The sequence below is a fragment of the Schistocerca cancellata genome, chromosome 1 (assembly GCF_023864275.1).
Source record: "Schistocerca cancellata isolate TAMUIC-IGC-003103 chromosome 1, iqSchCanc2.1, whole genome shotgun sequence".
Taxonomy (NCBI): domain Eukaryota; kingdom Metazoa; phylum Arthropoda; class Insecta; order Orthoptera; family Acrididae; genus Schistocerca; species Schistocerca cancellata.
Genome location: NC_064626.1, coordinates 87752430 through 87764358, shown reverse-complemented (window position 1 = coordinate 87764358; position 11929 = coordinate 87752430). Strand labels below are relative to the sequence as shown.

The 11929-nt window shown below is 47.1% G+C and overlaps 1 protein-coding gene across 1 annotated transcript; it reads left to right on the top strand.

Annotated features, from left to right (window-relative positions):
• The first annotated feature begins 879 nt into the window (after positions 1 to 879).
• On the top strand, positions 880 to 11218 carry LOC126165984 (cuticle protein 21.3). The gene is made up of 2 exons (XM_049920366.1): positions 880 to 937; positions 10229 to 11218. Exons 1-2 carry the CDS (start codon positions 926 to 928, stop codon positions 11009 to 11011), a joined length of 795 nt encoding a protein of 264 aa, XP_049776323.1. The 5' UTR covers positions 880 to 925; the 3' UTR covers positions 11012 to 11218.
• The last annotated feature ends 711 nt before the right edge of the window (positions 11219 to 11929 follow it).

Sequence of the window (11929 nt, the reverse complement as noted above, 5' to 3'; positions counted from 1 at the left end):
TACAGAAAATGTTCGACTGCTGCCCTGGCCAGCACATTCTCCAGGTATCTCACCAATTGAAAACGTCTGGTCAATGGCGGCCGAGCATCTGGCTCGTCACAATACGCCAGTCACTACAGTTGATGAACTGTGGTATCGTGTTGAAGCTGCATGGGCAGCTGTACCTGTACACGCCATCCAATCTCTGTTTGACTCAATGCTCAGGCGTATCAAGACCGTTATTACGGCCAGAGGTGGTTGTTCTGGGTACTGATTTCTCAGGATCTTTGCACCCAAATTGCGTGAAAATGTATTCCCATGTCAGTTCTAGTATAATATATTTGTCCAATGAATACCCGTTTATCATATGCATTTCTTCTTGGTGTAGCAATTTTAATGGCCAGTAGTGTAGAAATGTCAATGCCGTCACGTCTTGTGCGAATTTGCTTCGTGAGCTGCTCTTGTTGACAACATGCTTGGTGTCATTCGCTGTCAGTGCAGTTACATTTTCGCTTACTAAGAGCGTTGAAAGGGCACTGGCTGCTTCAGAATTTCGCTGGCGATAATTTCAGCGGATAACGGAAATAAGGAAATGGGACGACGAGATTTCAGAAACGACGCTCTCGGGTCCGGTCCGACTCGCGCCTGACCTACAGACGCAGTCAGCGACCTTGGCCGGGACGCTCCGTCCTAGGAGGACCGGGCCAGCCAGGGACGCGGCCACAGCTGGAGGTGTGGAGGTGTGGAGGTGTGGGTGCACCCCGCCCATGGTCCGGGTGGTGGCCGCCGCGTTTCGCAGGCCGCGGTGAAAGGGTACGGCACCGGACGCCGCCCCACCAAGCCACGCCCACCGCCGGGCGCGTAGTATAAAACGGCGCGGAGCCCTGCCGGTCAGCACTCTGGTCCGTTCAGTTCCAAGACAACCACAACCAACAACAACAACAACATGGCTTTCAAGGTACGTACGTGACCACCACTGTGCTACGGCTCGTGTAGTCAACTGTTTCCAACTGCGCGATTCTCTGCTCGACTGCGCTAGGACATTAATTGTTTTCCTATACGTTCTAATATCGAGGACCTGGATATTCCAAATACTAGGCGCGAAACAGAGAACCCTAGTTCCAAAGAGCCTTGATAAATTTCTTTTGCATCAGGCTGTATTCCTTCTGTCTCTACCTGTCAACGATGTAGGCCATGCAAGCGTAGAATACCCTAGGTCTTACTCATTAATGCCGAGTTCTTTTAGACGTATCAACTACAGATACAGGGTGTTTCAAAAATGACCGGCATATTTGAAACGGCAATAAAAACTAAACGAGCAGCGATAGAAATACACCGTTTGTTGCAATACGCTTGGGACAACAGTACATTTTCAGGCAGACATACTTTCGAAATTACAGTAGTTACAATTTTCAACAACAGATGGCGCTGCGGTCTGGGAAACTCTATAGTACGATATTTTCCACATATCCACCATGCGTAGCAATAATATGGCGTAGTCTCTGAATGAAATTACCCGAAACCTTTGACAACGTGTCTGGCGGAATGGCTTCACATGCAGATGAGATGTACTGCTTCAGCTGTTCAATTGTTTCTGGATTCTGGCGGTACACCTGGTCTTTCAAGTGTCCCCACAGAAAGAAGTCACAGGGGTTCATGTCTGGCGAATAGGGAGGCCAATCCACGCCGCCTCCTGTATGTTTCGGATAGCCCAAAGCAATCACACGATCATCGAAATATTCATTCAGGAAATTAGAGACGTCGGCCGTGCGATGTGGCCAGGCACCATCTTGCATAAACCACGAGGTGTTAGCAGTGTCGTCTAAGGCAGTTTGTACCGCCACAAATTCACGAAGAATGTCCAGATAGCGTGATGCAGTAATCGTTTCGGATCTGAAAAATGGGCCAATGATTCCTTTGGAAGACATGGCGGCCCAGACCAGTACTTTTTGAGGATGCAGGGACCATGGGACTGCAACATGGGGCTTTTCGGTTCCCCATATGCGCCAGTTCTGTTTATTGACGAAGCCGTCCAGGTAAAAATAAGCTTCGTCAGTAAACCAAATGCTGCCCCACATGCATATCGCCGTCATCAATCCTGTGCACTATATCGTTAGCGAATGTCTCTCGTGCAGCAATGGTAGCGGCGCTGAGGGGTTGCCGCGTTTGAATTTTGTATGGATAGAGGTGTAAACTCTGGCGCATGAGACGATACGTGGACGTTGGCGTCATTTGGACCGTAGCTGCAACACGGCGAACGGAAACCCGAGGCCGCTGTCGGATCACCTGCTGCACTAGCTGCGCGTTGCCCTCTGTGGTTGCCGTACGCCGTCGCCCTACCTTTCCAGCACGTTCATCCGTCACGTTCCCAGTCCGTTGAAATTTTTCAAACAGATCCTTTATTGTATCGCTTTTCGGTCCTTTGGTTACATTAAACCTCCGTTGAAAACTTCGTCTTGTTGCAACAACACTGTGTTCTAGGCGGTGGAATTCCAACACCAGAAAAATCCTCTGTTCTAAGGAATAAACCATGTTGTCTACAGCACACTTGCACGTTGTGAACAGCACACGCTTACAGCAGAAAGACGACGTACAGAATGGCGCACCCACAGACTGCGTTGTCTTCTATATCTTTCACATCACTTGCAGCGCCATCTGTTGTAGAAAATTGTAACCACTGTAATTTCGAAAGTTTGTCCGCCTGAAAATGTACTGTTGTCCCAAGCATATTGCAACAAACTGTGTATTTCTATCGCTGCTCGTTTAGTTTTTATTGCCGTTTCAAATATACCGGTCATTTTTGAAACACCCTGTACAAAGTGAATTGGTGGCTAAATGGTCCTTGCACATTTCCGCTGAGTTGGTTCATATCAAATGAACAGAGATGTTTCCCTTTTATGTAAACACTCTCGATGACGAGGCTATGGGGGTTAGGGTTTAATGCTTCGTCGAATATCATCTGAGACGGAGCTCGGAATGATAAGGCTGGGAAAGGAAATCGGTGGTACCCTTTCAAATGAACCATCCAGGGGTTCACCATCAGCTATTTAGGAACATCGCGGGGAACTTAAATTAGGATGTCTGGACTTGGTTTTCAACCACCGTCCTAGCGAGTACCAGTCCAGTTTCTTTCTCCAGTGCGTCATCTCCCTCGGTGTGGTGACCTGGAATTCGTAGTTCGAATCTCATACATTCCTTTGGCTGAAAGGACCAAGCCGGCCGCTGTGACCGAGAGGTTCTAGGCACTTCAGTCCCGACCGCGCTGCTGCTACGGTCACAGGTTCGAATCCTGCCTCGGGCATGGATGTGTATGATGTCCTTAGGTTAGTTAGGCTTAAGTAGTTCTAGGGGACTGATGAACTCAGATGTTAAGTCCCATAGTGGTCATAGCCATTTGAACCATTTGTAAGGACCAATACGATTTACACACTGCCGTTCTACGAACGTTTCCTCGAAAGGTGAGTCGTGAGCGTTTCCTGTCTCAGACGTCAACTCCCTATGTAGAAAAAAGCACGACACCTCCCGTTGGGTTGTCATGGAAAGGTTTCGTAACTAAAGCAAGCAAAGGGGAACGGAGTATTGTGAAACTTTACGAATTCATTGATGTGAAGTAGGCTATACACTCTCAGACTCTGTAACAGTGTTAAAAACAAGTTATTCAATGTATAGTCTTTTTCTGCAGTCTCATCCCAAAAAAAATTACGGCTATAATGCTTATTATGGGTTAGACGCTGATATCCAGCATATTTGTTCATTTGCAGTGGTGAGACATCGTATTTGTGATAATATGATTGACATTAGGATTAACTGTTTCTATTCGACAGGCCCCGTTGACTGAAAGCGATAATGGAGGAACTACACAATGCAGTTCATCAGTAGTTACTGATAGTGTTAATACGGTATCCCACGTGTGGTACCACACAAATAGCTGTTGCTGCTGAGAAAACAGTATCGAATTTCCCTATAGAAATCCCTAGCGCTGTCACTAAAGTAATCAGGAATGGATTCGTGATTTTTACATATAAACAAAAAAAAAATGAACGTTGCTCCGCTTCCCAAGTGACTGGTATGCGAAAGACCTTTAACAAGTTGGCCAATTAACTCCTTAGTTAGATGTTTTCCTCAGCAGTTGTTCTAAATGGGAAGAAGGAAACAGTGGCCTTTACTAATGAACCATGTAGGCTTCACGTAACACCTGGATAGTTTGCAAGCCTGCGCCAAAAAAGACTGATCTACTAGAATATGAAATAACAGGAGGTGCGTTGGTTCATGTCCACTCTACAGAGATACGTTTTCCTCTAGACTATGCGTTCTAATCCATATTAATCAGTCCGTTAGAAGCGCCATAGGACATCGGCAGTGCTGTTTAGAAAGTTTTTAGAAGTTCGTTGTAGTTATTTTGCTAGTGATACTACAAACAAAAAATAGTCAGAGTATTACTTCCTACAGTGGTCGAACACTTTACGATTTGCTCCCCGTAACGAAAGATGGTGCATGCTTTTAGTAGATTTTCGTTCCGATGACTGAGGCGTGCACGGTGAATCATGGAACAAAAATCACAAATCTCATCAGGCTGAGAATCATGTGTTTGTTTGGTTCGAATGAGTAATGAGAAGCTCTGCAACAACATTCGGTCAATGGATAAACTTGTAGGGTAGTACAAAAGCTTAAGGAACTTGAACTCGGATTTGAATAGCTATTGAACAGAACTTAACTGTACACAGGTAGATGGTGCATTGACAGAGACACTGCAGGCCTTGGTGGCCGAGCGGTTCTAGGCGCTTCAGTTCGGAACCGCGCGACTGCTACGGTCGAAGGTTCTAATCCTGCCTCGGGCATGGATGTGTGTGATGTCCTCAGGTTAGTTGGGTTTAAGTAGTTCTAAGTTCTAAGGGACTGATGACCTCCCATGTTAAGTCCCATAGTGCTGAGAGTCATTTGAATCATTTGAACAGAGACACTATTTGCTCATTCGGAAGAAGAAGTTGAAATCCTACGTACCACATTTCCATTTTCCATTTACTAACTTCCAGCATGCTCTAGTAACTTGGGTCAGAAACTTCTGATAATAAATAGAATGGAAAACCAGTCGAAGTTGCGAATATTTTATTTTTCATTCGGTGACTAGTTTCGGGCCCATATCCATTTTCAGATCAACGTAACAAAGTCGAAAATTGGATTTGCGAAGATGTCAAAGAAATATGTAATGTAAAATCACAGTGCATACATATAACTATTAGATTTTCCATGTTTTCTCTTCTTCTATTAAGACAAATACCGGAATAATTTCTTTGAAAAGGACACGGCTCAAATCTTTCCCTGCACCTGTTTTGTGAGACGTTACGCTCCTTCTCTGGTGACCTAGACGTCGACGAGATCCTTAATTCTTAGCCGTCCTTCTTCCTGGAACTGTTTTCTGATAGCTGTTAAGGCACAGGAACTGCATACAAGAAATTAACGCAAAGAACGGGCCTGTGGTTCTCTTTCTTCTTCTCAGCGTTAATGCCGTCTAGTATCCATTCGAGATTTGACAGATTTATAGACGTCCTTTCTGCCACCGCAGTTGTTAGTAACATAATGGGGGGAATTCAGGTGCGCTACCTAGCTGTGGATTGTGTAAACTTGGTTCCGTGTGATCTTGTTTTTACTGCTTCTGTGGCGTATTTTCTTAGGCGGGAACGGGGGCTAGCACAGCATATTCCTAAGAGAATGTTATAACCCGCCTAAAAACCGCAGTAATGCTGGTCGGTGTACCAGCCACGATCGTAAATCCCCACGCGATTTCTGACCAGATCTGTCTCAACTACCTGTCCTGCAAGCTAGGGCGCTGCGTGTTACGCCATACGAGCGGGTTAGCTTAGCTGCACGTCTGTATCAAGGGCAAAATACAGCTGGGACATGAATACGCCCTTGCTTCAGAATGAGAGTAGTAGGTCTACTTATTACGCTGTCGCTATACGGGACAACTCCGCGACAATGTTACAAACTTGCATTGACGACAGGGAAGGGTAAGTGTAAATTTGAGGTAAGGGATCCTAGTCCGGAAAGTTGTAAGCGAAAATCTTTCTGATAGTGGAATACATTTACCAGTACTGTTGCTGCTAAGGCTGTAAGGTAGGCACCTTTGCCCGCAGCTCGTGGTCGTGCGGTAGCGTTCTCGCTTCCCACGCCCGGGTTCCCGGGTTCGATTCCCGGCGGGGTCAGGGATTTTCTCTGCCTCGTGATGACTGGGTGTTGTGTGATGTCCTTAGGTTAGTTAGGTTTAAGTAGTTCTAAGTTCTAGGGGACTGATGACCATAGATGTTAAGTCCCATAGTGCTCAGGGCCATTTTTTGGTAGGCACCTTTCAGAGGTGGTAGTGTGGACCAAAATAAGGAAAATGTAGTAAACGTGGGATCTAAAATGCGTACCTTAAGGACTCTGAGCGCTTGTTCATCTTGATACTTTGCGACACACCTCTTCTAGTCAACAAGAGCGCATAGCTCATAAGGTGTGCATTTTTAAGACCATATTTGGTAAATTGAAGGTAGAGGAGGGGAGAAAGGAAAGGAAAGGGAAGGAAGTATTGATATCAGCTTCATCAAGACTTGGAGTAGCATCAGCGGCGACGAGTGAAAATGTGTGACGGACCGGTATTTGAACTCGGGAGCGCCTGCTTACGAGGCAGTTGCGTAAAGCGCTACCCTACTCGGACACACTGCTTGTCACCATTGCGCGCACTGTCTTGGCACACGTCTCGGCCGACCCACATTCGCACCTAGCGCCACCTACCCGCTGTCCGTGTCCAAGTCCTGCACGCTCTCTCCTTTGAGATTCCTGCAGAAGGTCGGACTTAATTGTGGTCAGCACTGAATGTGGTGGATTCGTTGCCCAACAAGGCGAATCAGTTACACGCATTCATATAAGAGAGCATATTTACTAGATATTTTCCTTGCTTTGGTCCGTACTGCCTCCTCCTAAAATATGGAAACCAAATATCTTGCAATAGAGGATATTTGTTTCACAGTATCGAGATGAACAAGTAGTCACAGCGCGTAAGGTACGCAATTTGGAGCCCACGTTCACTATACATTTTATTTCTTCTTACGGTCCTGAAAGCTGCTACCCTACTGTCTTAGCAACATTACGGCCACATGTACTCCATCGTCAGAACTATCAGAAATAATTTAGCTTACAACTTCAGACTCGCCCTTATTGGGTCCCTTCCCTCAGATAGCTACTTTTTTCTACACCATCCATTATTCTACAGCTTGGGCGTTCCACAATAACAAATGGCAACGATGCTTTAGTATATATGCTACGACAGAAAAATAATTTAAAAATTTCTTAGTTTCGCTACAAAGTGGTAGATGAGCCTGCTGCAATGTAAGAAAACTGTAGTGAAAACTGGATCCTAAGAAATGGACATGAACGAAGAACTACAGAAGTTTAGATGAAGTTTCTGTGGTGTCACCGCCAGACACCACACTTGCTAGGTGGTAGCCTTTAAATCGGCCGCGGTTCGTTAGTATACGTCGGACCCGCCTGTCGCCACTGTCAGTGATTGCAGATCGAGCGCCGCCACACGGTAGATCTAGAGAGACGTCCTAGCACTCGCCCCAGTTGTACAGCCGACTTTGCTAGCGAAGCTACACTGACAAATACGCTCTCATTTGCCGAGACGATAGTTAGCATAGCCTTCAGCTACGTCATTTGCTACGACCTAGTAAGGCACCATTACCAGTTTATATTGAGATTGTTATTAATGTACAGTCAAGAGAGATGTTCACCAATTGTGGATTAAAGTTAAGTATTCTACCAGTTACCTCCTGTTTTGCTAGTCTTATTTCTCTGACCTGTTCCAGACCTCACGCCAGCCTGCGTGAGCTTAAACGCGTGCCTTTCGGCTTCCTCCAAACCCCGTGAATTGGCTCCTGCCAATTCACAACAGTTTCTGACGTCTCTTTTGGACTAACGCTAAGCGAGAGAGTGCGGATTGAAGGTATAAGACAACTTGACGTAAAAAGAACAACGACGCCGGCCGGTGTGGCCGCGCGGTTAAAGGCGCTTCAGTCTGGTTCGAATCCTGCCTCGGGCATGGTTGTGTGTGATGTCCTTAGGTTAGTTAGGTTTAAGTAGTTCTAAGTTCTAGGGGACTTATGACCACAGATGTTGAGTCCCATAGTGCTCAGAGCCATTTTTGAACAACGACAGAGGGGATTATATGCTAATAAAAAAAATGGTATGCCCACATCAAAATGAAGCCAACTGAGCCATGGACATAGCAAGCATTACATTTGAACCAAATTGGTAAACGTCCAATGAAAAGACAGAGGCAACAGTTTTCTTAAATTCCTTTGCTTTCGGTACTGGCCAGTCCGCGCCTTGAAATGGAAGAAGAAGATGATGATGATGATGTTTGGTTTGTGGGGCGCTCAACTGCGTGGTTATCAGCGCCCGTACAATTTCCCAACCTTTGCTCAGTCCAATTTCGCCACTTTCCTAGATGATGATGAAATGATGAGGACAACACAAACACCCAGTCATCTCGAGGCAGGTGAAAATCCCTGACCCCGCCGGGAATCGAACCCGGGACCCCGTGCTCGGGAAGCGAGAACGCTACCGCGAGACCACGAGCGGCGGACATGGAAGAAGAAATGGTTCAAATGGCTCTAAGCACTATGGGACTTAACATCTGAGGTCATCAGTCCTCTAGACTTAGAACTACTTAAACCTAACTAAAGTAAAGGCATCACACAGATCCATGCCCGAGGCGCGAAGGCAAAACGACTGTCTGAACGCGTTAGTACGAGCTCTAATTTCCCTTATATTTGAATGGTGTTCATTGCACGATTTGAAAATTGGTGATAATAATATATGCTTCTACATCGTCAAAAGATCGAATTTCAGAATTTAGTGAGCAGCCCCTTCCGTGTGTTCCACTTCACACTTTCTATGAGATTTGTAACGCTCTCGCTATGAATAAATGTACCAGTCACGAATCTTGCCGCTCTTCTTTGGACCTTCTCAATCTCTTGAATCATACCAAACTGGTAAGCGTCCCATATAGACGATCAATACTCTAAGACTGGACGAACTAACGTATTGTAAGCAATTTCCTTTGTTGAAAGACTGCATCGCTTCAGGATTCTGCCAATGAACCGCAATCTAGAGTTCGCCTTGTCTGTTACTTGTGTAATCTGATCGTTCCATTTGAGATCATTTCGAATAGTTACACCCAGGTAATTGACGGATGTTACCGTTTCCAAAGACTGGGCATTTATTTTGTACTCGTACATTAAGGGGCTTTTCGCCTTGTTATACGCAGCAGGTTACACTTACTAATATTGACAGATAACTGCCAGTCATTACATCACTCATTTATTTTCTGCAAATCCTCACTGATTTGTTCGCAACTTTCGTGTGATACTACTTTCCTGTAGACTACAACGTCATCGGCAAACAGTCTAATGCCGCTCTCAATACCATCAACCACATCTTTTACGTAAATCGTGGAAAGCAGTGGACCTATTGTGCTGCCCTGGGACACACTGAGGTTACGCTTGTTTCTGTTGAAGTCACCCCATTCAGCACGACATACTGCTCTCTGTCTGTTAGAAAACTTTCTATCCAACCGCATATGTCATCGGATAGACCGTAAGCGCGCACTTTTTCGAGCAAGCGACAGAGCGGAACTGAGTCGAGCGCCTTTCGAAAGTCGAGAAATATGGCATCAACCTGGGAGCCGGTATCTACAGCCTGTTGTATAGCCTATCATGCACAAAGAGGGCCAGTGTTGCCTTCACCATAATATCGTCCTCATAGACGTGCAAGTCGGCGAAGTGGCATCAGCTAAGAAGACTTGAACCAAGCGACCAGTCTACCCGACGGGCGGCCCTATCCACACAAAATTTCATTACATTTTCATCACTGATTTGGTGATTGAATACTTTCTGGCTCCATATAACCTTAAAACTCTCCGTCCACGAACCCTTCCGTCAGATGCTGAGAATTTTTCCAGGTTGTATGGCCGTGGTCCATTGAACTCTTCAATCCCTGACGTTTCGTCCAAGGCTACTTTGGACGAAACGTCAGGGATTCAACAGTTCCATGGACCACGGCCATACAACCCGTAGAAATCCTCAGCAGGTGAAACATCCGGTCATGAAAGCCTTCCTTCTGTCAGACGCCTAGCTTCCCGGGAATTAGGAACTGGACATGTGAGACCGCTCGCGATGGGATCTGACGAGCCACCTGTTTCCGCCCGCAGGTCGCTCTCCTGGCAGCTCTGCTGGCCGTGGCCCACGCCGGTGGCCCAGCCGCCTACTCCACCTACACCAACACCGCCGACTTCGGCGCCGTCGGAGCGACCCTCGAGAGCACCTCCAAGGGCCTGGGCGGCCTCAACACCATCAGCCAGTTCTCCAAGGCCGTGGACAGCCCCACCTCCAGCGTGCGCATCAGCAACTCGCGCGTCAGCAACGACTTCGGCTCGCTGGGCTACGGCGCCCTGCCCGCCCCCGCCGGTCTGGCCTACGGTGCTGCCGGTGCCTCCTACGGCGCCTCCCTGCACGGTGCCGGTGCCTACGGAGTAGTCCGCGCCGCCCCCGCCATCGCCGCCGCCCCCGCCCTGGCCTACGGAGCCAGCGCTTACGCCGCCCCCGCCATCGCCGCCGCCCCCGCCATCGCCGCTGCCCCCGCCCTGGCCTACGGCGCCCGCGCCTACGCCGCCCCCGCTCTTGCCTACGGCCGCGGCCTCGCCTACGGCGGTGCCTACCGTGCCGCTGTCGCCGCCCCCGCTCTGGCCTACGGTGGTGCCTACCGTGCCGCTGTCGCCGCCCCCGCTCTGGCCTACGGTGGTGCCTACCGTGCCGCTGTCGCCGCCCCCGCTCTGGCCTACGGTGGTGCCTACCGCGCCGCCTACGCCGCCCCCGCTCTGGCCTACGGAGCCCGCGCCTACGCCGCCCCCGCCTACGCCGCTGCCCCCGCCGTCCTCGCCGCTGCCCCCGGTCACGTTACCTTCTCCGGCCTGGGCACAGCCTACCACTTCTAAATTTCCTGTCCTCCATCCTCTTCTTCACACTTCCAACCCCTCTTCTGAGGTACAACCGTACACCTTTTCGCCGGTGGGCGAAAACTTCGTCGCTGGCGAATATTCTTTCTATCATGCTTTCCTTTTGCGAAAGTGCCGTGAAACGAAGTTGCGGACCATACTGTAATTTATACATCGAATAAACAAAAACTTTTCTCGCCATAATAAGTTGTTTATTTCTTTTTTATATTTTCACCTCTCACAATCTCAATTTCTATTAGTAATTTTAAATTAATACATAAAAATTTCAATAAATTATAAATAATAGGTCTCAATTTTTGACATGTACAGAGCAAATATCCTGAAACAAATTCCAAGTCACCTGCAATAAAATCGTCCATTTTAAGCCATAATATATACTTCCACACCTCTGTTAAGTAGTAGCTTGATGCCCACAGCCTCGCTCGCGTTTGCATAGCAATTACGACAAAATTAATTTCATAAACATATATTAGGCTACGGAAAAATTAATACAGTAAAGACCGTATCTTTTTCTATGCGACTGTGACAAAGCCGGCTTGTCGCGGTGATAGTTAAATAACTTTCTTTCATCCAGTTCACAAACTGCCACACCTTCTAAACTTTCGATTCTAATTAAGGCCATCGTTGCATGCCTTTCTCCGAATGTACTTCTAAGCAAAAAGCGATTCCGGTAGCTGGAGTCTGAGTCTTTTGTCATCATTGTCTCCTGTGTTCTAGTGGTATTTCTATTGAACTTTCCATTCTCAACACATACTTCTTCGTTTGTAATCGAGAACTCAAATAGAATTATTCATAGATTTAAGTACAAAATATTTTAATTTGCATAGAAAAGTTTCATCCCCTATTTCATCCCCTTAGTGCTTGCATTTCCAAAGACACTCAAACATGTAATTTTTA